At 37.6% G+C, this 25,744-nt stretch overlaps 2 protein-coding genes across 4 annotated transcripts; one reads left to right on the top strand and one right to left on the bottom strand.

Moving 5' to 3' along the window:
* Window positions 1-419: 419 nt before the first annotated feature.
* On the bottom strand, window positions 420-22,947 carry LOC108105358 (pleckstrin homology-like domain family B member 1). Of its 3 annotated transcripts, XM_017211874.2 has the most exons (11): window positions 22,397-22,947; window positions 11,018-11,132; window positions 10,039-10,123; window positions 8,370-9,972; window positions 8,136-8,311; window positions 7,397-8,076; window positions 6,824-6,959; window positions 4,895-5,075; window positions 1,832-2,268; window positions 1,636-1,768; window positions 420-1,572 (listed from the first exon to the last, which is right to left on the bottom strand). In XM_017211874.2, the coding sequence occupies exons 2-11, from the start codon at window positions 11,130-11,132 to the stop codon at window positions 1,396-1,398; spliced, it is 3,723 nt and encodes a 1,240-aa protein (XP_017067363.1). In that variant the 5' UTR covers window positions 22,397-22,947; the 3' UTR covers window positions 420-1,395. The 3 variants fall into 3 exon arrangements, with proteins under 3 accessions (XP_017067363.1, XP_017067364.1, XP_017067365.1); XM_017211875.2 differs by lacking the exons at window positions 6,824-6,959; window positions 7,397-8,076; window positions 8,136-8,311; ... (2 more) ...; window positions 11,018-11,132; window positions 22,397-22,947 and adding an exon at window positions 5,509-5,687; XM_017211876.2 differs by lacking the exons at window positions 4,895-5,075; window positions 6,824-6,959; window positions 7,397-8,076; ... (3 more) ...; window positions 11,018-11,132; window positions 22,397-22,947 and adding an exon at window positions 2,644-2,781.
* A 550-nt stretch (window positions 22,948-23,497) lies between these two features.
* On the top strand, window positions 23,498-25,546 carry LOC108105371 (actin-related protein 2/3 complex subunit 3-B). Its single transcript, XM_017211907.1, has 3 exons — window positions 23,498-23,641; window positions 23,742-23,915; window positions 24,379-25,546. Exons 1-3 carry the CDS (start codon window positions 23,636-23,638, stop codon window positions 24,724-24,726), a joined length of 528 nt encoding a protein of 175 aa, XP_017067396.1. The 5' UTR covers window positions 23,498-23,635; the 3' UTR covers window positions 24,727-25,546.
* Window positions 25,547-25,744: the final 198 nt, after the last annotated feature.

Genomic DNA, 25,744 nt, shown 5'->3' with positions numbered 1-25,744 from the left:
AATTTCACGTGTGGCCTATATTTTTTTTTTTGTTTTTACTAATTTACCTTAAATCCATTATAGATATAACCGATGTGATATCGAATATCTCCACGTGATGATATTCCAACCTGATTACTTTATCATAGTATTAAAAATAGATATTATGACATCGTGGAAACCATGAATACCTTAAGAAGTGAAACTTTAAATATCGACAGAATGTGATACCAAATACTTTTTTTTTTTTTTAATAATATATAAGAAACAGTGAGGTTCTATAAAAAGTTGTGACTTAATTTTCTGTTGAAAAAGAAAACTGCCTTTCGAAGACTCCAATACTAAAATCCATAGAAGGTGGATTCGTTTAAAGTTATAAATTTATATTTTTTTGTATATCGTTAACCATTTCCAAATCAAATAAAGAGCAAGTGACTATCTAAAAAAAACAATTATTTTTATTAACTAGGTTGTATTTGTTGTTAAACATATGTATAGTTACTGTTTATAATTAGTTTCATGCTTCTCAGTTTCTGTTTTGCTTTTGATTATCCTTTTCAGCTGCCTGAGCAAATCGTTCAAAGTTCAGTTTTAGTCTTAGGCGTAGTAATGGGCAAATAGTTTGTCCCTTATATATCTCTCTTTATCCGATTATTTCAATTATACATTTATCAAAATATATGGTATATTTTTATAAAATATAATAGATAGACATACAAATATTATAAAGTTAATAGGTAAATTCACGATGAAACTTCAAGTGTTCAGGAGTCATTTTGGTTGTTACATTTAAATCGTTATACAATTTGTATATGTATATAGTTATAGTCTAGGGTTTATGATATATGTATATGCGATCATATAGATAATTGACCAATAATGGCAGGGTGCCACAAGATTACTCAAGCTACCATGGGCTTTACAAAATCACTTTCCTTAGCAAAACATGGCTTAACACTTTAGTAATCCTGAGATCCCCTAACTATTGGTCAAAACACTATAAGTTAATCCATATGATTAGGATTTTAAATGGCGGTGTTAGTAGCATGGGGCTGTCCTTGATTTACATTCATTTCTAAATCTAGCGATAGAAAAATAGTTCTTAACCAGAATATGACAAAGTAAAATGTACATTCATAATAATACAGGTCTATAAAAAATACGTTCTTGACTTTGGTCCAGTACTGAAATCTCAGATTTCGTTAGTTCGCCAAACAAAAGTAAGTTTATAGGTTCCTCTTGCCCTAAGTGGTTGAGCAATTGTTGTTTTTTGGTCTTACATGGCTACTATTGGTTTTCTTTTGTTTCTCTGTTAATAGTTATTTGAGCTTAGAAATTATAAATAAATCCCATCTAATGCTGAGACTGTGCACTGGGCAGAAGGGTTTTGTAGAGTAGTCCTTCGCGGAATCCTCTTTAGTAGTCCAGATTACCCTGGGCTCCGGTGATGATGGCATCGATCCAAATACGCGCCGCCGAATCGGATGCGGCCTGCAAATTATAGCTTCGCTTCTTCGTTTTCACAATGAAAGTGCAATGTGGTCGACCGCTCTTCGAGGCATTCAAATGATCCAGATAGACTTCGTCGATGGTCTGTGGTAAGAAAAATATATGTTATAAATACTTTGTTTTAATTAGTAACCAAGTCATACTCACTGCAAAATAGGCGCCTCCTCTTGGTTTTCTTTCTGATTTATCAGAGTAGTAAATCAGCGCGCTTCTCTGGCGATCCAGGACAAACCAACGCCTTGACCAGGCATGAAAAGTAGCGCCCAACTTATGAAGGTACCTAAAACAACAGAGATTTCCATTAATTTCCAGTTTTTTTCGAAAAGACAACCTTAAAGCTTACCCGCGACAACTGTGGGCATCCACAAAGACATGGGGACACAGATCGATCTGGTGGCCTGCGGTCTCGATGTGATGCCGCAGATTCAGATCTGGCGAGAAGATGGGCAGGTAACGGGTGAGCGGGCGCTGGTGTTTCGGCAGGATGCGCTTCCTTTCGCTGGCCGTACTGCCACCACTTCCGCTATTCCCACTTCCGCTGCCCGCCGATGCCGTATCCTGTGAATTGCTACTGGCTCGCTTGTTATCCACGGCCGGTGACGAGGATGAATCCATCCCATTACCAAACTTTGGTGCCTCAATTGTTGCATCGCAATTGTTGGCCTCGGAAAGGGGACGCGGGCTGCGGGCCACCATTTGATTGCCACCACCACCACCGCTTCCTCCTCCTATACCCAGGGCAATGGCATGGTGCTCCAGTTCCGGTTGCGAATGGCGTTGCTGCAAAAGAGAATAATCAATTTTTAATAGGTCTTCGATGCTTTGTATTCCTGCTAAAAATAATATTTGGTCTATAAATTTTAAATAGCCTTTGCATTTTGTATATGTTTTTGCACATTTCATTTCATCAATAAACTTGTATTATTATGTTCTCATTAACTTTTAATTTCTTTTCGTCTTTAAGTTGCGTTTTACTTTTCGACTTTTTGGTTTCTTTAATGTCCTTTCCTTATATCCTTTAAAGGTATCTTCATTTTATTCGGATTTTAGGTAAGGAATATCCTTTAACTTAATCCGCAATGTTTCAACTTTTAAGTTAGACCACTTTATACTTTTTAACATAATTGTGATTAAACTTCTTTCAACTCCACTCACTAGATAATACAACTCATTGCGCTGGCGTGCATTGGCATCCGTGCGTCGATGCTGCACGTAAGTCATCCACACAGACATATCGAACGAAGATCGAAAGAAAAACCGGATGGGAAATATTCCTCTTGAAAAATCACTTGTGCTTCCAGTGGAAATGGCCAACTAACTAAGCGATTTTCCGACAAAAACAGAGAAGATGATGATGATGAGGCTGCTGCTGCTGCCGCCGCCGCCGCCGCCGACAACTACGGTGCTTTTTCAGACTATCCGACGGATCTCGAATGGGGCGCACATGAACATTGTCCAGCAGTCGAAGGAGGATCGAGAACCAGATCGAGGTAATTATACCCGTAATGGGCCGCGGATTTTTGTGGCCAATGAACGGGAGAAGATAACGATGGCCAGTCTATTGGCGAGTTTGAGAAACGTATAAACAAAAAGTCTTTAAATCGAGGTAGAACGTAAACATGGCCAAAAACACACACGTAATGCGTAACTTAGAGAGAGAGCGAGATCCAAAATAAAACAAAGACCACAGCAAATATTAAACTTATTAATAAGTGCAGTCCATATAGAATCCGCAATTGAGAGCACGGCGAGGTGGCTGGGGTGGTGATTCTTTTAAAATAAACACGGGCTAAAATAAAACAGCAAACAAAAATGCCGAGGCGGCCAACAACTCGTGACTAACGAGCTGGCGATAGATTTGATCGTCATCCAGGAGGCTGAGAGAGGTGCACTTGGAAAAAAATGTTCACTCAAAAGCTTTTCGCAGAAAACAAACCCACACGAGACTCTTTTTTTGGAATCATTGTGTAGGAATTTTCATAAAATGAAAAATAACTTAACATATCATGAGAATTATAATAATACATAATTAAGTAAATAATAATAAACTTGTTGATTTTTCTAAGTGCACGGCAAAGAGAAACAATCTTTCTAAAATTACCCACAGGATCTCACTCTTACTCCCACTACATCTCTTACTCTTAACCCAGTTCCATCAAGCTCTTGGCACTTATGTTTCCATGAACGTGTGATCTTGAAACAGTTCTTGAATACTAGGGTGGTTCAGTGTTAATTAGTTGGCTAAATCTAACGAAAGCAATTAAAACAATATAAAAGATATGATTAATCCCAAAATACACTGGAATCACATTGAATGAAAACAACTTTAATGAATGAATCTTTGGACAAGCAAAGAGGGGATTTACTGAGAACTGGAAACAACAAAAAAATATGACTAAGACTAATTCTTTGAAAGCTTGCGAAAGTGATCAAAATAATATTGAACCATTAACAATTGTAAATGATCGTGCAATATATATAAGTTTGATAAAAATTGGGTGTAGAAAGTACATCAATGGTAATAATAAACTTTAAAGGCTGATTCACTGTAAAATTCTTCCAGAAAATGATAAGACATACAAAGAACTTTCGTTTCCAAAGCAAAAATAAAGTCATCGGGTGTTTTACTGTGAATAAAAGGTATAAACTCTTACTTAAAATTAGAACACAAGTAGTTCTAATTTAATTGCTATAAATTAGCAGGTTGTAAACATATTAGCAGATAATTCTGAACAACTCTAATCGAAATGATACTCTTGAGGAATTTTTCAGTTAGCAATCGTATAAATTCCGATCAAGGCAAACTGAAACCACTTCAAGGTAAAAATCGCATTTGTAGGCATCACATTATCGGTTATCAGCTCGCATTGTGGATCCATTTATTTACACTACAGTGTTATCAGACCGGAGGTGTCTAATAAACCCCAAAACAATGCACACATTGCCTTATCTAAGCCCCACATGCAGTGCACTATATATATATGTGTCTAGATATATACAAAGAAATTACAACTTGGGACTTATAAGTAGCTAAAGAAAAGCATTATAAGTTTTCGTCTTGAAAATGAAATTGGAAAACAATAAATATTTGAAAAATCAAACACATCCGTCATGGGTATGTTATAGCAACATTAATCAATGGTTGTTCTTTGGAATTACAAATTCATCTGGCTCTTCACCCAACCCCATTTGTTTATGGCCAGAAAGGAAATGGCCTATAAAATGGTGGGTGTGAAACTGGTTGGGGTCACTGGTCAATTGCGTTTTCGGCCACGAAAATATCATTCCCGGTATCCGGGGGAGAACAAGAATATATATTAAAATAACAAACAAACTGAAAAGCTTTCATTATTTTGTTTGGCCTAGGTCATCAATTTTGTGGCGGGGTCAAGTCAAGTCAGCTCACCTGTTGCGACGTCGTTCCAGTTGTTGCTGTTGCTGCTATCGTTGTGGGACTACTGCCGGTTGATTTTCTATTTTCCTTATCGCCACCGGTCTTTTGCACCTGCTCATCCAATGTGTCACCTGGCTTTTGATTGAGCTTTTGCATCTCCGTCTTCTCGAACAATTTGGCATCTTTGCCGCCGCTGCAAAAAACGAGAGAAATGTAGAAAATCGAATAATGGGTTAAGTGGCCAAATATAATATAGCACAGAAAATATATATCTCATAATCAGCTAATCAGAAAATATCATAAAAGGGGTTTGGTCTTATAAAAAGCTATGAAATCATAGTTAATTTTAAGTTGGAAAAGTTAAATATACAAAAATTTCACTTTAGATTTAATTAATCACCATTTAAAAAATATTTTAGTTAATATAGACATTGTTTTGATTTTGATTCTTAATCACAAGCACAACCGGCACTGCTAGGTGTATTCAAATTTGCTGCATTAATACAGCCAACAAATGCGAAAGCTTTAGTCACAAGCTCTATGTTTTATGGATTTTCTTCTATATGTATACAATTCCTATCACACAGCCACTGTCATTGTTTTTCTTTTCAATTTAATCACCGTACCAGCAGGGAATCATCGCGTTGATTCGATACATTATTTATTTAGAATGACTCATTTCCCCGGGCGGACTTCAAATACTTCGAATCCGATTTCGTTTACGCTCGAGTTCCAACTGCAAAATCGAAAGCCGAAAGCAGAAATACTGAAAACTGACTAAGCGGGCGGACGGAATGAATGTGAATGCAACAGTTGGCACACAGCGATCCAACGATTTAGGCACATAGATACTCCGGCGAACGCACACTTGGATACAAAATCAGCTGATAAGCTTATCAGCAACGGTACACAGAGAAAAATTGTAATGAAAGTACTTATGTTTCGGAAAAATACATTTTTGGTACTAATTTAGCAGATGATGTTTGGAATATTATATTTTTGCTGCCTCAATTTATTAAAAATATTTAAAATGAAATGAAAAAATGCTCATGTCCCTTTCAAAATTTATTTCTGTGCATAGGAAATTGCAAGGGAACTGAGAAAATCAATGAAAATAAATAAAAAGAAAAGCTACTCAGGTGACGTCGTCGCTCGATCAGCAAATGGGCACTAAAATAAAACTCCAATCGTTGGAAGTTTATTATTTGGCACCCAAAACCGATTGCCGTCGTCTTTATTGATTTTGGTGTGTTTGCTTTTTGTTTGGGTTTTCAATTCAAATTTCAAAGTGATTTAACAACCGGTTTTCAAGGAAGGGGGTGGAGTGGTGGGCACACATTGTTTAGCTATTAGCCGCAAAGTTTGATTAATTATAGAGCCCCGCGAGTTCAATGAGCAAACCAAAAGGCATTTTAACCCTACACTGAGCAACAAGTTTGCTGTATCTCTGATTTAGCAGAACTTTAGCTTTAACAGTCATTCTAATAAATCAGTATCAATCAAAAGTTAATTTATATAAGACACTTGTGACATAGGTATATATGGACTATTAATTAATCAACAATCAATTTCAATTTCATTCAACTTTGCACAGCCCAAAAGATAAGATATTAAATAATTTATACTAAAGAAAAGTGAATGCTAATTGATGGGAATAGTGGATTTACTGTCAATACGGTTAGTAATATTATTCAAAATATTTTTACAGCTGACTTAGCTCTTTAAAATTCCTAAAGATTGTAAGATTTTTGTATATTAAAAGCCCCTACTTTGTTGCCTACTGTCAAGGGCCAAACCCAACCCCTCATTCAAGTGTAAACTGCACTCGAAGTGCATCTTTGTCGTCGCAGTTCGGGTAATTAACTCGATGGGGGGCACATTTTCAATTAGCTGGGGCTTCAGTGGAGTAGAGGATTGGTTTCAGAATGGGGGTCAACTTACTTGGCATCCGATTCCAGTTGCTGTTGCTGCTCCATCGATTGCTGGGTGGAGAGCAAATACTGGGTGCGGGCCTCGTCGTGGCTCTTCTTTTTCAGATCGTACATCTTCTGGCGCTCGTGCTCAATGACCTGATGACCTGTGAAGCGTGAAGCAAAGTATCAGTAATTGTTTTAATATTTCAATTATATTCAAATATTATAGATATCTAAAAAATCTATAGAGCTATATGAGATGGGTAGGAAAACTAGTTCTTATGTACAGGTTGCTCTAGACTAATTAACAGAAACTTTACTTCTCAAGGTAGATTTTGTAATAAAATTGAAAACATAAAGAATTCCGGAACCACTGAACCGAATTTGCATACCAACTTGATTGTTAAACAAAACCAAGAGGTAACCAAATCGGTTCCAAGAACCACTGATGCGAAGCTATTCCAGTTTTCATGAGGTTTTCTTAGCTAAAACAAGAATCATTGATTCGGATTTGAAATGATTTAACAAAACTAAACTAGATTTAGACTGGCAAAGCCCTAGCCCGATACAATTTCTGATTTAAATAAATGGGATTTCCTACCCTGCTGGGCCAGCAGAAGCTTGCGATTCCTTTCGATCTCCTTGATGCTGTCGAAGATCTTGGTGCTTGCCCCCTGAGTGGTCGAAATGGGTGCATCATTGGCCACCTTGCAGCTGCGATCGATGTCATCCTGCGAAGGCACACGTCGCTCCAATGGATTCACCTCAAATCGATCACCTTGCAGCGAAAGATTGAAACTGATCTGCTCGCAGCTGCCGCCGCCCAAGTCCTCGAAAAGCTGTAGCGGCAGACGCTTGGGCGTGCTGGTGTTGGCCTCGATTTTATGATTATAAAACATATTCTCGTTAACGCTCTTCGACATTAAATCCTCTTCGTTTCGTCGTTTCGGGCAGAGCAGTTCGGCGGAGCCAAACAGAGATTGGGACATAACGCCATTGACCAGATTGCTGCCAGTGGATCTCGGCGAGCTGGGCGACCCGGGTTCATCTTCATCGGGTCCAATTTGAATGCGTAGAGCAGCCAATTCGGCTTCCAGCGTGAGACGTTGCTCTTGTCTCTTGAATTCCTCGTGGCTGGCATGATGCTCGGATTCCTCCTCGAAATACTGAAACTCCAGATCCTCGAAAGTCTTTTTATCGCTCTCCAAAGATTCGCAAACCAGATTCAGCTCCTCTATTAGGCATGCATTGTTTGGTTTCTGCTTCAACATGGCTCGCAGTCTGGAAAAGTAATCAAGTATTATTATATGATTTTTATTTTTGACTATGATTTGGGTTACTTCTTTTGCTGATCCTGCTTCATTTCGATTGACTGCTTCAGTTTGGCCTGCTGATTTTCCTCCATGACCCGTGTGGCGTTCCTTTGGGCCTCTAGGCGACGAACTCGATTTTGCAGGGCCTGCAGTTGCAGACGCGGCGAGGCACTGGGGGACAAAGGCTGCTCACCCAATTCCAACTAAAAGAAAGGTGTATACTTTAGTTAATCTTGAAGATTAGAAGTTCAAAAACCTTACCTCCAGTCCCTCGATTCCCGCTGAGGGCGGCAGTTCAGCCAAATCTCGCTTGAGCTGCTGGCGTCGTTGGATGAGTTCACGCCGTTGGCGTTGCTCCAGATGAATGCTCCTTGGTGCCGGAGCTGGTTTCCTGGTCGGTTTTGGCATCTGTGCCTGTGACGCCACAGTCAGTAGATTCAAGGTGAGATTGTTGATGTTCTTGTTGCTCCGCTTGGCTGGCACTAAGCGATCCAATTGCTGTTGCTTTCGCTCGAAGGATTTGAAAAGCTGCTCGTAGTCGCGTTGCTGATTTGGTGCCGGTGGTTTGGGTGCCAACGGTGGCTTTACCAGGCTGGGAATGGGTATGGGTTTGGAGGTGGAGACCGCAGCGGTGGATGCTTGTGCTGGTGGACTAATGGCCAGAGCAAAGGCATTGCCAAAGGACACATCCTTTTTGGGCGACATGCAGTTGGTGCGGATCTTGGTTCTCGGACTCTGCGGCACATACTTCCCACCAGTAGTTGCCGAGCTGTTCTGATTCAGATTCTCATGACTGGCCCTGACTGCTGCCGTTGGAGCTAGTCCACTGTTGGCAATTCCACTGGATGAGCCGCTACCGACTCCACTTCCTTCTCCAGCAGAGGCTGGAACGTGGATTTGGCCATTGATCTCGACACGATTGGGTCCCAGCAATCGCACATTCTCATAGCCCGAGGAACTGCTTAAGAGCGAAATATTTGCAGTGCTGCCCGCTCCTGTCTGCTGTGGAAATGGTGACTTATTCTTGTCCCGCGGCAACGAACCATTGGTCTTTATGCGATTCTGGACAATCGGTGACGACGTTATGCTGGATGTACTCGAAGTATTGTGGTTGGGTGCCATGGAATTGTTTCTATCCGCGTACTCCGTGCATATCTTTAGCATATCCTCGAGTTCAGCTCCTCCAGTGCTAGAGTTATTGCCGGAAACGAGACCATTATTGATATCGCTATTCACACCATTCATGGAGTAGATCTGCAAGCCACCAGCTTTGGGATATCGATCATAGCGATCGTTATTGACTTTTGTTAGTAGATCCGGAGGAGCCTGTTGGTGTTGCTGCTCTTTGTAGACCACCGCATTACTGGGCACATTCCAGTAACCACTACTGCTGCCCACACCCTTGGCAAACTGATTGTTTAGCTGCTTTTCGTTGCGATGATTCTCGGCAAGATTACGGGCAAAGCTGGCGTATTTCTGTCCCAAAACATCCTTGGCCGGCATGTTGACTGTAACCAGATCAGAGGAGAATACCTTGGGGCACTCCAGCTCGTAGTTCGATGGGTTATTTAACGGATTAATAATGCTCTCGTAGAAGGATTCCAACTCCAGGGATTGACTCAGCTCATGCGCTTGCCTTGCCGATTGGGTGAAATCGATCTGTGGCATCGAAATCCTCTCGTTGGAGCCCATCGCCGAACGCATCATCTGTGCCTCGTCTGGATTGTTGAACCTCAGATAATTCGAGTTGCCAATGGTGATCATCGCACCCTGGCTAAGCTTGGTCTCCTCCAGAATCGGTGCCCCGTCGATCAGCAAGCGGGCGTCCTTTTCCGGTACCAGGGTTACCTCGTTGTCTTCACTTCTAAAAATTTTATGAGAATTTTAATTTAATTTTAAGTAAAAAATGTAAATTTTATAAGATAAATACCTGTAGATGGTGCAATGCAGCGGACGAACCCCACTTCCATTCAACGAGATGCTGCAATTGGCCGCCGATCCAATCGTCGTGTCACCTAAATGGAAATCAAAACAGAGTTAATAAACCTTCTTTAAACTTAATTTGGAAACTGAAAGTTTCACGTTTGAGGTGGTTTTCGGTAATGTGAGGTTGGAATATTTCTACAGTCGGTTCAACACAATTTCTTATCTCTTTTCACATCACTCGCTCTTTGCCTCTCTGATTTTCGGGAATAAAAAGCATATTCTTAACGTTGCTCTGTTTTGATACAGTGGAAGCTATAACTATTATTCAAAATTTAAAAATATTTATGAAAAAACATACGTTTATAATACAGGAATATTTATAGAGTTTTAAGAAACTCTAAAACTAATATTTTAATAGAAAAATTTCGTTAAAATAGATTAGATTTAGATTTGTCGAATGTTGATATGTCTAAAAAGAATTTGTTTTAAATTTTTTGTTCGAGATATTTAAATCTTTTCAACACTTTTCATCCCATTGTAAACTTTAGACAAAAAAAACTGAGCTTATCGCAGTTTGTTCACCAATTTTGTTGTCTTTTGTGCGTTGCTTTCGCAAGACTTTTTGTGTGTCCGCTTTGCTACTTGTTGTTATTGCTTTTTTTCGGTACTTTGCTTATCGCTTTACAAGTGACCTTGCCAGGGCAAAAAAAAAAAAATAAATAAATAAAAGACTGAGCAAGGGAGAGGTAAAACGCGCACGCGTGGCCGCAGCAACAGACTGAACGCAAATGACAGGCGTGCGAGGGAGAGGGACGCATCCGAGTACCGGTGCGTGTCCACTGGGCTATGTTAGCGATGACCCAGTGTCACGAATGTATCTTTGAACAACGAAAACTAAATGGGAATGAATCTTCTACTAATTGTACTCCACAACGTGTCACGAGAAATGGTCCATCCCCAGGACTTGCCGCATTCACACTCACCTATGTGTATGTAGTGGATGGTTACGGCGGTGCTCAGTCGTCCGCCGCCCAGAGAAACGAGATGCGGATCCGAGGCGGCGACTCTCAGCAACGGATCCTTTTTCGTCAAGGACATCTGCAAAAGGGAAAAAAGAGCGGGAATTAAAAGTGCGCTCGAATAAATACCAGGAATGCCCAGCCCAGTGTCATATGGGAGTTGCATGGACAGCTGGCCAGTAATTGTTATTGGGTTTTCTATATTCCTTTCTGTTAAGGGATTTCAGGGGTTCCCTAATTATAAGTGAGTGTGTGTGTGCGCCAGCACGTGCTCTTGAAAGGGAGGGAATTCCCCAGCTGTGCTGAATTTTTGATATATGTTTCAGACAAAAGACCGCTTTCAGTATAAAATTAAATATGTATACAAATTATATTTTACAAACAAGTTAATTCATGGTTACATTGCAAAATATCAACTTTAAATCAGCTTTTTCGAGCCTACGTTTCCAGCAATCCCCAAGTTTATTACCTGTAAAGCTACATACCTTAAAACTGTTTTCCCAACTTCCGAATGATGTCATATGCACCGAATGGAGCCCCCCATGTCCAACCCATTTCTGACTCAAACTCACGCACTTGTAACTGATAAAGTTGCACTCGCCACAGTAAAAAAAAGTATATGTATATAAAAAATTAAAAAATAACAACAACAAGCACATCAATCAAACCACGACAAGAAATGGTGGAAAATGATTTATGCGCAGTAATATATATGAATGAATATATGGTTATGTGTGTTGGTTTTATAGATTGAAAACTTTATCAGGCAAACAACGTGCGCTCTCATTTTCCAAGTTATCCAATGTGGAATGGTCAACCATATAGCCGCCACACACGATGGGGTCCAACAAACTACAGTGATACCCAAGTTATGGAATTATCAGTGACATGATCGTGATGACCATAAAATTAGATTTCAACAGGGGCTTGAAAGTGAGATTTTTCCAAGGGGTAAAGTTTATGGTACATAAATTTTGAAACAGTTTTTGAAATCAAAAAGATACAAAAATCTGAAATCTTTCCAACTCTTTAATTGATATAAACTTCAACCGAATAATTATTGGAATTATCGGGCTAAGCCCCCGAGAATCCCCCATGGTAGGCCACTGGATTATAATGATGATCATGATGCCGCCACATAATCGCAGTCGCCTTTTTTGCCGTCGACCACTTTTGGTGTTTATGACCCAATTCGGAGTCTTTCAGCTTCGTTTGCTTCACTCCAGATTTTCGGTGGGGGAGAGAAATGGTGCGGGGAAATACTTTCCGGGAGATAGAGATAGATGGGGCCAAAGGGGGCACACAAAAAAACTTTAGAGGTGGAACGCAGAGGCGGGGAGATACCCTCAAACGCAACCATTTCCGCGCCCCAAAAATAAAAGTGAAAACTTTTAATGCCCAGTGCTGCGACTTCCCTATATATCTTTCACTTTTTCCGCTTCTAAAACATGCTTTTTCACCTGTTGTATCTCTTTTTTGTTTTCTTCGAGTGTATATGTGTGTGTGTGTGCGTTATCAAAGGCCGCATTTTTCATTTATTTGTTTATTGTTGATTGATTAGGCTCATAACGTATTCGCTTTCAATGATTCAAGACCCAACATATATTCCACAATATATATCCCATATCACTGGGCTATATATAAATTAATATATAGGCAGGTGAACTCGATTTCCTTCCTTTCCTTATCAATATAAACTTAAGAGCTTTGATCGTATTCAGTATTCCAGCAATGGAGTTACATTTAATGGAAAATAATTATTAAAAAGCTTAAGTTTCTTATGTTTAATTATATGATTTACGATTATGAAATAAACTAATATTAGGTAATAAATCAATTGCAAAATCCTCGATTGATTATTGGCATTTTCTGTGCATTTTTTTTTAAATACATTTTCCAGTTGCATGTCATCTTGAAAATTCAATTTCTTAACCCTTTGAACGCTACTTTCGCTTTTCGTCTAGACGCTTCTTCAGTTTTTTGATGGTGCCCCATCAACATCATCATCATCATTGATGATGATCAGCATCAGCATCGCTTATAAGCACGATGATGAGGGACTCTGGGGGCTATATCATCAACCGATCATTACAACAAAACATTACGAAATGCATTTTAGCTTTTGCTTTTATTTTATTTTCATTTCTTTGGCTTTTCTTCTTGCTTCCCCTCCCTCAAATTCTGTGGCACGTCATCTTGTGTGACTGGTGTAGCACGGGAAAGCACAAGAAAAATCCACAAGATGTGTAATAAATTACACCGAAGAAAGGCGAGACAACAAAGGCGTTTTCAAAAGTGAATCAAATGGCCTGGAATAGTCGCTTCGAGGCAGAAAAAAGACGAAACAAAAACCAATACAAATAAAAAAAAAAAAAAAAGAGTCAGAAGAGTTGGCCAGGCCAAGATGAGTTCCACAATTGCCTCCATTCCTCCGAACCAACATTTGTGTTATTGTAAGCTTTTTATGACCGCCAACAACAAAGGTATTTCAATTTTTATTGAGATAAGATAAAGGCAAATGGAAAATCATCGAAAGAGCCGGCAGAGATATGCCGCGGAACTTGCATTATGTAAAAGCTTGGAAGCGATAACAAACATACTTTTTAAAAGCCGATAATTTAAAATTAACTACACATAAAGAAAACCTATGATTTGATTTTAAAAGTATTTAGATTTGATACTTTCTTTTAGTTAATATTTGTTAATGATAAAAGGAAACACACTTTAAAAGTTATACCTAAACCTTGATAACTTCCTTAAGTTTTTGGTACTTAATCAATGATCTTTCCATATAGATATACACTTTCAAAACTCCATTATTTTAACCCCTGCTGTGCATGGCAATCAAGACCATTATGTGACACGTGTATAGGGAGGGCAGGGAACTCAGAGAGGTATGGTCTGTGACTATAACGATGAGACATCTTTACTCACAAGACAAATAATCAAACAAAAGAAGTGTCAATGCAATTAAGAGTTTCCTTTTCTTCCCTTATTATTTTAGCCAGCTCGTTTCCCTCATTAACCCCTAGATTCTCTATCCTGATGTACAAACGTATGTGTGTGGGGTACGCCCCTTACCTTACCCCTCCCTCCCTTACCATATCTTGAAATCCCCCACAAATTATCTGACTTCAGACGATGATGAGCTCCCTCTGATGATGAATACATTTTTGCCATTTTTAGTTGACTTTATTTATAGAGAGCAAACACAGCTGGTAAATATGCCTCCCTTTCAGCCTCATCAGCTACACAGGAAGAAAACAATGCCTCTTATTATAAGGTAAATTGATACTCCAAAGTGTTAAGGTATGATTTCAAAGTGTTTTTGCCAAAAGAATATCATATAACATCAATGTTTAATATATAAAGATGTTTTCTTTTTACATCTGAGGAATTCAAATCTATATGCAAGGTGCATTAGCAGGCCAACTGTCAATATTTTGAATTGGCAAAAAACTCGGTTTGTTTATTTGCTTATTTTTTGTGGGGCTGCTGTCTGTTTTGGCTCCATTTCAGTGCCAAAAATCCAACGCAATCCACGGACAAGTTTTCTAATTTTTTTTTGTTGGTGCGCTGGTGGGCGTGGTCTGAGGGCGTTTGCTAATGGCATTTTGCTGTTTCAAAGCCAAACAAATGCCAAATGTAAGCCAACGTGGAATTCAGCTTGAGACGTGACTTGGACAAGGGAATTAAGAAACCCTTGGATATATGTATATTCAAAACATCTAAGAATTTCCGGTAATTTGAACTCCACTCAAAAGTACATGTTGTGTTTTCACTTCACGTTCAAGGAAATATTATAAAAAACGTGTCATTAAATGGTCATAATAAATTAATATTTTAATATGAAAAATATATTTGATTATTGTTACTATATAACCTATATCTATATATTTAACCTAAGCCACATAGTAAGATCTATTAAGAATGGTTGTCTATTAATCAGAATACCAGTAATTGTATTATAAAAAGAGCCCTTTGTGGTTTTCCATGTGTAATGTCACCTTATCTTAGCTTAAGCTTATTGAGAGCACGAACCATAAATAAATGCTCTTGTTTACCTATGTTTGAGTACCTTTAAATATCTCAAGACCTTCGGGGACATCAAATAATAATAATATTAATACGAAAAAGTGGAAATGTGGAACACGGTTTTTATACTAACAACCTATGCATATGGCTGACACAATTGCGAGCACATTTCGTGGCTATAAAAATACACAAACATAATTATCTATGCAAACCGAAATAAACCAATTTTGCTAATTTCTTTTCATTTTTCTTTTTTTCTTTTTTTGCAAATTGTAAATTAAAATTAAACTGGCAAAGCGTAGCAAAAGCAAACAAAAAAGAGATCCAAATAAAAGCTAAAGTTTATCAATTTCGAAAAGGCCAAGAAGTACAGAGAAATTTCTAGTAAAACATATTAATTTATTTCACTTTTCATGAAGGTTTTCCATTATTGTTTTCAGTCTTTCGGTTTACTTATTAAAGTTCACCTGTATTTTTATTTTAAGAGCAATTTGTTTGCGAAGGTCAGTCGGCACAGTTACGTGCGTAAAATTAAACATAAATAAATAGCCGGCGACAGCAGGGAGTGGTGAAAAAGGGGGACGACGTACGCCCATGCCTTATGCATAATAAAATGCAACCCACTTTTAGCACCACGCCTCCGCCTACCCCGCCTTAATAATAATGTGTGAAAATTAATGATTGTCGGAAAGGGTTTTCCAACTCGTCCCCCTTTTTATGTTCTATGGTGCTGTGACATAGTTTTAAAGTCTATTAACATGTTCAAAACTCCACCCACGCAAAGAGAAGGGTAACTGTGAATTGTGGGCGCCACTTGGAGCTGTCAAAAAGGCCAACAAACACATAAAACAGAAACTCACAATGATAGCAATACACAAAGGAAGCTTGTATCTGCAAGAAAGTCACTAACACGAAGTGTACAGTTTGGAAAAAATTTGATTTAATTAAAAATAAATTAATAAAAAATATGAATTCAATCTTAATAACTCTATGATTCCAATTGATATTCATCTTCTTACAACATTAAGCTATTAAAGACAAAAAGTGGAACGAAATTGATTAACCGACTTGATTTTCAGGCCATCTCTAGGTCTCCGAACCTCCATCTCCGAATAGGGTTATGTGGGGGCCGCCTTTCAGTGTGTCAAGTGGCTTGTTAATTATGCTCATGACTTCAAGAGAATTACCCAAAAATGGGGAGAAAAGGAAACTACACATAGAGCGAGCGTGTCTTTTGGGAAATACAAACGAAAAGAGAAAAAAAAAATCTAATTAACACACAATTTCAGGCAATTCTCAGCCGCTTGACTACTCGCCCCGATGCTCATCTCCAACCAATTGAGTTCAATTGAAGTAGCTAACAACAATGGGACACCATTTATGAATCATTTGTGGCAAATATAACAAAAATCAAGGGGCAAATTGCAGAGTAGAGTGCATTTTGCAAATGCAAATGCAAATGCAAACAAATGCGTGATGTCATCACTATGGCAGCGGAAAAAACGGCAGCAACATCGCAGCAATTGCATTTAACACGAAAACGACAACGACAACAACAGCGACGAAGACAATGCCGTATACCACAATCAGCGGGCCAAGTTGTTGTTGTGCAGTCAGAAAAAAAATTATATTTAAATGTAGAAAATGGAAAATTATGCACTTCTGAGATGGTAGAGAGAGATTTTCTTACCATTTGGAAGGTTCTTTCTAGTAATATTTAAAGAATATCTTTAAGGTACTCAAAAACTAAAAAGTTTTGGAATATTTAACATTAAAGAAATATATATCAATAGATATTATTACAAAATTAGTTATATTAGAAAGTTAAGTTTCTCTTTTAAACACAATTTTTAGACATAAATGTTGTCCTATTTTGACTTATAAATTCGAAAACATATTTAACTTAAATGGCTATTCTCATAAAATATATTATTTTCCCTGTGCAGGGCTTATTGTTGTTATTTGTTGTACGGTTTTTCCAGTTGTTGTTGTTGCGCGTATGTGGCCGTGTGGGGGGTAAAGTAATTCAAAGTAAAGTGAGGCAAAGTGAAACAACAAAACTTGATTTGACTGGATGACTTCATTAACGGAACACGCAGCAAACAAAGCGAATTTACATCCACATTTAAGCCACTAAAAAACTTAAAAATAACGCAACCATTACGCAAACCCATAATTATTATAAATATATTACCAATGCACTTTGTTGTTAAAACGTAAATCCAATATCTATATTGTTATAAAGTAAAAAGATAGCTTTGCCTGAAAGATTACTCTTACTTCTTATAACTTCTCAATAATTGCTTTTTAAGAACTGAAATTAATAACTTGGCTGGTATACACTATCTTTGTTATACTTCACCTAATTTTAGGTAGGCGTTATTGCCTTAATTTAGTTAGTCTATTGATTCAATTAAATTCAACTTTGAGCAGCAATGCGTTTAATTAAAGTCAAGCCCCAAGATGAAAATGAAGGCCATCTTTGTCCCACGCAAAGTGCGTGGATTCCAGGGGCGAACAGGGGTTAATGATGGAAGGGGTTTGTTGAACTCTCCGCCACAACAACAAAAACCGAAAAGGGCAACACAAAAAACTAAGTTTTTTCCTTTTGTTTTTGCACTGTTTATACGGCCGGAAAACGGAAGCGCCTGTTTTGGTATTGTTTATTATTGTCTGCATTTATACAGCGCTGCCCATTGAGAGAATTATGAATGTGCGTTTATGGGTATGGAACTATGGACTATAGGGTCTATAGGGAATGCCATCCATACATATAATATATCTATATCTATGGTGAATGGCATAGGGAACCATGACATGGAGAATGGAACTAGAAGTGACTGGAAAAACTGAAAGCGGCGAAATGGAACGAACGACATGGTGACATTGCAATGGGAGCACCGTTGTCGCTGCCAAAGGTGTCGCCTCCAACTATCGCTACATGTCGCACATGGCATGTACACTAAAAGAAATTATCTGTAATCTATGCATATAGTCTAGTTCTTTATATAAATACTTTTGAATGACCTAAAAAATAAGTGGAAATCTTTACAGATTTTGTTATTATCTGAGTGACTTTTAAAGTTCTTTATAGTTAGGTTCAAACTAGTACCTTTCTTTTTACCTTTACAACCCTTCTCATATGCACTTTTTCCCAGTGCATCGCCGTATATTCATCACTCACACACACACCGATACGGACGCACCATTAAAGATCAGCGACGGTGACAAAGTGCGTCCGGTTTTCAAAAAGTGTCGGATGCAAATGTGTGCAAAGCAACGGAAAGTGGGTGGAGGCGGGGGGATAACGACGAACTGGAGGCACAGCAGGAGAAGGAGATAAAGTGGAGGAGGAGTCATAAAAAGATACAGAGAAAAGTTATCGAAACGTGGGGGGAGAGAAAACAATATTGGCAATGCACTTTTCGCAGGAAGGGAAATGGAAATCGAAACATGTGCAGCGGTGGAAAATGCTTCTGCTCCTGCTTCTACTTCCACTTCCACATTTTCCGCTCTTTTTTCTGCTTTTCAACCAGCTGCAACACCATAAAGTGTGAAATGGAAAAACACATTAAAAAAGGCAGGGAAAAGTAGAGAGAGTGCGAGAGGGGAAAAAAGAACAAAACATATGCTGGCGGCCCGTGGAAATGCGGCACAGTGGGTCACAAAGTGTTAAATCATTAAAGTACGAAAAATATTAAAACGAGACGGAAGCTCGTTAAATTTCCCATTTGAAAATTTCCAAAATTAAACTTAATTGAATGGGAACGAGAAAAATAATTAAAAGAGCCAAAAATCTAGGTTTTCTCCTTTCAAACTGGAAAAATAAAAATGAAAACAACACAAGGAAGCGATAAAAACAAACAACATAAGGTCGCAAAATGTTACAAATAAATCTTTTTTAAATAGAACATAATGTAAATGTTATAATTAAAGTATTAGAAAAGGTTTAAACAAAGCTAAACATTGAAATTAACACAGAAAAAGCCATGGTATGCCTTTCTAGTTCTCACTGGCTTGCTAAAATTTCAAGAAGCCACTTTAATTCGAGACTTTTGGGGAACAAGATCTTCAAAGGCGATTCTGGAGAATTCCTATAGAGATTTTTGCATAACAAGCGCTATTGTTTTCCCTTTGGTTTATTTTGCCAAGGAGTGAAATTGGAGGAGCGATGAGAAGGAGGAGTGAGCACTGGAAGATGGGAACCCAAATACGATTCCCCAGAACGCCGTCATCCATCTTGCACTTGATGCGAGGCCATTTAATGCCCGACGATAAAGTAAACTTCTCGGGAATGGCATTGCCACCCACCGAGGATGCAAAAAAAAAAAAAAAAAAAACAGACAGACACACACAGAAAAAATAAACGGAGCGACTGAATATGAAACCCTACCTCCTCCTCTTAGCAAAAATCAAATTCCAAGTTAGTCATTTCGCTTGGTCGGCAAACTGCTTCGACGGCAGTGTAAAAATGTCCACATATGTTTGCTCATTTGTTGACACACAAACTGCAAGCGGGTCCAAACCACAACAGAGTTTTTATGCTTTCGTTTTATTCGTTGCCAATGTTGTGTTGATGTTTAAACGAGCTGTCTGCCGACAAACAAATGACACGCCGAACATTGCTTTTTATGTTTTCCTCACAGATTAATTCATGATTTCCCACATTTTTTCTATACTATATTTGACGAGGTATAGATTGTATAAGACTGGCTATTCTACAGAGACTTTATTTCAGAAATTAGGCATATTTTATATTAGTTTTAAGATAGCTAACAAATATGTTATGCCTTCATTTCAGAAAACGTACTATCAATTCTTTATTTGCCGTGCAGTGGCGCCCAAGTTTCATGGAATAATTAAATAAATACCTCTTAAACGTGGGCTGAGAGTCTGCAGCCCAAACTGAGCTCATTTCTTAGAGCAAAGGCAAAAAGCCAAAGCAAACACAAAGCCCGGCCTGACAAAAAACAGCAATTGTTAGGTGAGCCGGCTAAGGCAACAAATTAATATAAGGCCATGACAACAATCGAGCGAAGGAAAATCAACAAATTCGAGCCAGTAATATCCAGCCCACCTAACGCAATAATTTAGCAAACATAAAAACTAACAAAATGTGTAAAAAACGTAGGAAAAAAAGACAAAGGAAGTAAAAAATCGAACTAAAAATGCTCTAAAATTGATTGGGGATCACATAGCCAATATAAGTTTTAAAGTGTTTTTTATTTTTAATAGCTAGCCCATTATTAAATGGCAATAAAAAGCCAATAAATTGCTGTCAGAGCGTGAAAGTTGCTGCATTTATTGCCTTTTTACTAATTTGAATAGAAATTAAATTAAACACAGCATCTTTTAGATTTAAATAAATTGAATTTACATTTAACTAGCTGTTTTTGAGCTATAAACTAAGCCGTGTTTTGTCTACTTTAAATGACAATTTGTAACTCTTAACTGTGCTTTGCATTTTCTGCTCTTTGCACTTAGCTTAATTCCTGAGATAGTGTATAACTGGCAATATATATTCATAACCCAAGTCAAACGTTGATTTTCGTCTTGAACTTCGCTTTGCCGTGCTTTATTTTCCGCCTTCCTTTGTTGTTTGCCCTTTTTTTTCGTATTCTCTGATCTCAGACACGTTCCACTCGCATTTGAAATTTCGCAGACCAAAAAATGTATAAAAAAAAACGAAATAAAAAAATAACAGCGGGGTAATATAAGCCCCGAACAAGTTCTCGGGTAAATAATTAAATATGTATCTTGGCTTTTTATATTCGCTGGTTATTTGTGTATTTAGCCGGGCTATTCATTTACTGGCCTTGCCATTCCCACTGATGCCAATTTGAGCCATTTACATAATTCCAGTCAGTCAGTCGCTGGGAATGGGCTTTGTGGCCCAATAGTAATACTAACTAACTACCTTTCGACGTCATACCATATCCACATGGCGGAAACCCACTGGCATTATGCAGTAATTACAATCTGCTTTCCACTTCTGACTCGGTCATTTTCTTTTTCATTTTCAATTTAGCTGGGCTTTAAGCTTAAGTAGGCTTGGATTAAGTAAGAAAGTAATAAATTTAGAATGAGAAATATCTTTAAAATATATTTGGTGGTTATAAGGAAAGTTGTTTGTCATTTCATAAAGATTATCAAAAGTGCTATGAAAATAAAGAAAATAAATGGTTTCTTCCAAAAGAAAGTTAGTATTAAACATTTGTTGAAAAGAAATTTGGTTACATCAAACACAGATTAATTATCCCAAGAAATGGAAACAAAGAAAAGTTATTAACACATCCAATTGGCACATCAAATACGGAATCCAATTGGAGTGCATCCATAACCATCTTAAAGTTAAAGCCAGATCGGAGGAGGAGCTCATTGTTGTTGCATCCGCGGCGGTGGCGGCCGGCCACGCCCCAAAAGGAAAAGGCATAAAAGAAACGCGCAACTGAACTTTCGCAACTCGCCGCCCCGTTTTAACCCCCCCCCCAAAGCCTACAATGAATAATAAATATATAAAAAAAAAAGTCCGCTGCTTAACCCTCGCCAGCCGCAGCCACTACAACTGACCCACTCACTCGAGAATCCCTCTCTTTCCCGCCTGTCTGAGCTGCTTTTTATGGAAACCGGCTAAATTCCATTTGATTTGGAAGTCGGGCCAAGAGCCAAAGCCTCGTCTTCTTGTCATCATTTCTTGGCCTGCCTTTTCTTTTCTTTCTTTGCACAGGGAAAAATATAAAATATTCTCATATGAATTTAACCAAAAGTGCATTGCCGATGCATTCTCGTTTTTGTTATCAACTGGGCTTTAAGTTTGCGTGTTTTCTTTAAGTTATTTATATAAATATTTAATTTAAAGGAATAGCCTATAGGATTTTTATTAAAAAACATTTCTTGTTAGAAGAAAAATAAGTCAAAAATTTGAGTGCCAACTGAATAATCTTATCTGTACCCTTTTTATATTGCTTACCAAAGTTTATCTTAATCTTCTGATTTAAGAAACAAAATTTAGGGTTGCTGAATAAAACAATTAACAGCGTTTAAATAAGTAACTTGTATGCAAGCCAACAGCTGCATTAACTTTGTTAGTTTTCCTTTTAAACTTACTAGCTAAGTTTTGTTTTTGAAATAAGTTTAACATTTTTCCCAGTGCATTGCATTTCACTCGACTGTCAAGGGCGTCGCACTTTTATTTAATTTGAAAATAGTTTAATATTTTAATAAGAAAAGGCAAAAAGCAGCTCTCAGGACTCAAATATTTAGAAATCTTAAATGTAAATATATATTTAAAAAAGAAGCTTCACTTACCTTACAACCTCCTGCCTCGTCTGAGTTGCGTTGCTGTCTGTTCTGGAGTTCCTTAAAGATGTTGCAGTTTTTGTCGAATTTGCATCCAATAATAACAAAAACAATGTCCACAAAAAAAAAAAAAGCCGCGCAAACAAGCAAACAAAAACACACGCACACACACACACACACACCCTATGGCGTGGTGAAACGGGTTTTATTTGCTGCACAAAACAGCAGGAACAACAACAACAATGGCGAAAAGGAAACCGCAATCAGCCAAGGATAAAATGCTATTTGCAATTAAATTCCACCGCTTCGCCCGCATCATCGGCAGTTTGAATTACTCTCAGTGTAAATGGAAGGCAACAGGCACACCATTGGCAACAAAAACAAAAACAAAACAAGGCGGGAAATTAAGCGGTCAATAAACGCACGATAAATCGATTGCGATTGCGATTCCTGGTGATATTTACAACACTTCTTTAGTTTTAAGGCGAGTCTAGTTGAGATTTATGATAATTAACGCGATCGGCAGCAACTTTAACTATTTACGTGTTCTTCCGGCTGAGTTCGAAACTTGACTGAACTGGATTAGAGCTGGAACTAAAATCGATGTTAATGCGATAAGTTGTTCGCCATCGTTATCGATATCGATTGTTCACCCAAGACATGAAACCATTTAGCCAAGACTCAACACCCTATAGCAAACCGCCTCTATTTATTCCCTTAGTAAAGACACAATTTCGTCAAGTAAGGACTGAAACCATCTATAAAAATCCCTCTTAGCAAAGACACAATATCATTGCCCATGGACTCACACCATTGTTTACCATTTTAATAAACAATGGGCTGGTCACTTTGAAGGCGGCTGATATTTTGGCGCGAATTTGCTCTTCATATTCAAAAAAGACACGTGTCCCTCAGTCACACAGCAACCTTCAAGTCGTCAACATCGATTTTGGTGTTAGTAATTTTAATATATCTGAGCAGTGCCAGAACGAAATACCAAATACAGTGCCACAATCGCCGTCAAGTCGCCTACAATTCCATGTAAGTAATTTTAATACTTCTAAGTAGTGACAAAAAATACCAAACTTTGCCAGCCCTGCGGCCGGTGTAATAAGCTGCGATGGTCCGTTTATTTAACTTCAAAAAGATTAAATTTACCCATCTCTAAAAAGTGCTGATAAAATATAAAGTTTTATATTTCGTTTATTTTAAACGGTTGACGTTGCAAAAAGAAATAAATATATAAGAATGCCGGTGAGTAAAGTACTTGAAAATTAAGAACAACAAATATTTATTACCCATTATCTTTTAACTGGAAAAAACTGGCAACCCGCTTTTTTGTTTACATGGCCAGGCATTCCACTCGGAGATCGAGGAGTTCCATGGATCGGTGGGCAATATGGCTATTCTGCCATTACGTACACAAGTCCGAGGACCAGCGCCCAATGTTGATATTCCCAACGATATCATCGATGAGTCATTATACTTCTGGAAGTCAAACATTTTTTTCCGCACATACGAAGTTAAGGTTAGTTACCAAACAAAGGAATTAAAACAGAGATAAAACTAAACGAACTTCATATTTTAAAATATAGTCAGCACAGAATGTTAAATATTTCGAAGAATTCTTTAAATAGGCCAGGGATTCAAGCTCTACAAAAGTAAATATTTTGATGATGAATCCAAACTGTGTTATCTTACTAGTCATGTAGGAATGTTATCAAACTAAAAATGATAAGGTTTCAATTCAATTTTAGAAATATGTTAGTGTATTATATTGAATATGTTTAAAAAAAGTCGATTTTATAATCTCTGCATTTTATTTTTATTCGCTGTTAAATTTCAATAATATGGCTTGCAAATTTGTATCTTTCTCGAATGAATAATGAAACAAAAATCTTGAATTAATGTTTGTAATGTTTTTTCTCTGCTTTTTTCTTTTGTATTTTTTACCACCGCCTAAATAACCTCTATACCATATCTAATCACAGTCGGAAGTGGACCGAGTTCTTATCTACATAACTCTGTACGTAACAGAATGTTTGAAGCGTTTGGCCCGCTGCACGAGTAAGGCACAGGGTCAGCAGGAGCTCTATAGCCTGGCCATCTCTCGGTTCGATCTGCCCGGCGATCCGGGATTCCCCCTGAACGCCATCTACACCAAACCCGACGATCCGGAGATTATGCGGCAATATTTCCTGCAACTGCGACAGGAAACCGGACTGCGATTGTTGGAGAAAGTCTTTGATACTCCGGATGACAAGCCCAGCAAGTGGTGGATATGCTTTGCCAAGAAAAAGTTCATGGAGAAGAGTCTTTCCGGACCAGGAATGTATTAATAAATACATATTACTGTATTTTGTTTGTAAAAATGCTAGTTTTCTAAAGATTCTGAAATAATACTGTCGATTTTAAAATATAAATAAACAATATTTCTATCAATGTACAATTTTATATGCCAAGAATATTGAACTTTTTCGTTCAAAGTCATAATCCTCATTTTTCGTTAAAAATTATCATTACAAAGCCAAAAATTGTCCAAATATTGAATATCATACTTTGTTGAGCTCTTAAGTTAATTCCTATTAAAACTGTATTCAAAGATAAAAATGTAAATTAGAATAAGTTTTTCGGAAAAGATAATAATGAGACCCCTTATCGAAAATGAGAAATTTGAATTCTCCTTATTTCCCCTTTTAGGTGACAGTATTATGTCCATAACTAAGTCAATAATGATCCGAATCTGGAACGGCATACCTCGTTGAATTCGTTATTAAATTTCCAAGAAAACTGCATTCTCACCTAAAAATCTTATTTTTTATTCATTTTTCTTAAAAAAGACGATGTTACTCCTTATAGAAAATGTTAAATTTCGTGGTTGTTAGTTTTAGTCGTTAGTTACACAAAAAACTCTTTCTTTCCGCCGTGCGACTTGTTTTGTTAGTGCTTAAAGGCTATTGAAAAATATTAAAAACATAAACATTTTTAACCTATCCGATTCACTAATTCTCTCAGCCCCCTAAAACTGGACACTTTTAATCCCTAACACAGATCTCTCTCCTTTTAACTTAATAATTTAAAGTTACGCTTACAGTGTAAAAACATAAACAATGTGTGCGACTAAAATATATACATAAAATATAAAATATTTCATTAGTTCTTGATAAAAAATTGTTTATTGTGAACGTTTTTTTATAGATTTGTACGCTTTAAAAGCTCATTTTCACATTTTAAGCAAACTTAATAGCTAATAGCGATGTAAAACATTGTTTTTTTTGATAGCTAGTTAATACTTTATACAAAATCTCACTATGTTTATAAAATCGATCATTAACGTTTGTTTAACACATTATTTTA

Source organism: Drosophila eugracilis, unplaced genomic scaffold, assembly GCF_018153835.1.
Source record: "Drosophila eugracilis isolate 14026-0451.02 unplaced genomic scaffold, ASM1815383v1 contig_498, whole genome shotgun sequence".
NCBI lineage: Eukaryota > Metazoa > Arthropoda > Insecta > Diptera > Drosophilidae > Drosophila > Drosophila eugracilis.
Note: the sequence above shows the minus strand (reverse complement) of the source record. Positions and strands in the feature narration are given on the sequence as shown.

Bases quoted from the DNA above. Each gene is read 5' to 3' on its own strand.
- LOC108105358 (XM_017211874.2), bottom strand. From the start codon at position 11,132: ATGTCCTTGACGAAAAAGGATCCGTTGCTGAGAGTCGCCGCCTCGGAT. The intron at 5,076-6,823 runs GTAAGTTGACCC...CGTTTTTTGCAG, and splicing joins CAACTGGAATCGGATGCCAA to CGGCGGCAAAGATGCCAAAT. The intron at 1,573-1,635 runs GTGAGTATGACT...TTCTTACCACAG, and splicing joins GAGGAGGCGCCTATTTTGCA to ACCATCGACGAAGTCTATCT.
- LOC108105371 (XM_017211907.1), top strand. The intron at 23,916-24,378 runs GTTAGTTACCAA...ATCTAATCACAG, and splicing joins TCCGCACATACGAAGTTAAG to TCGGAAGTGGACCGAGTTCT.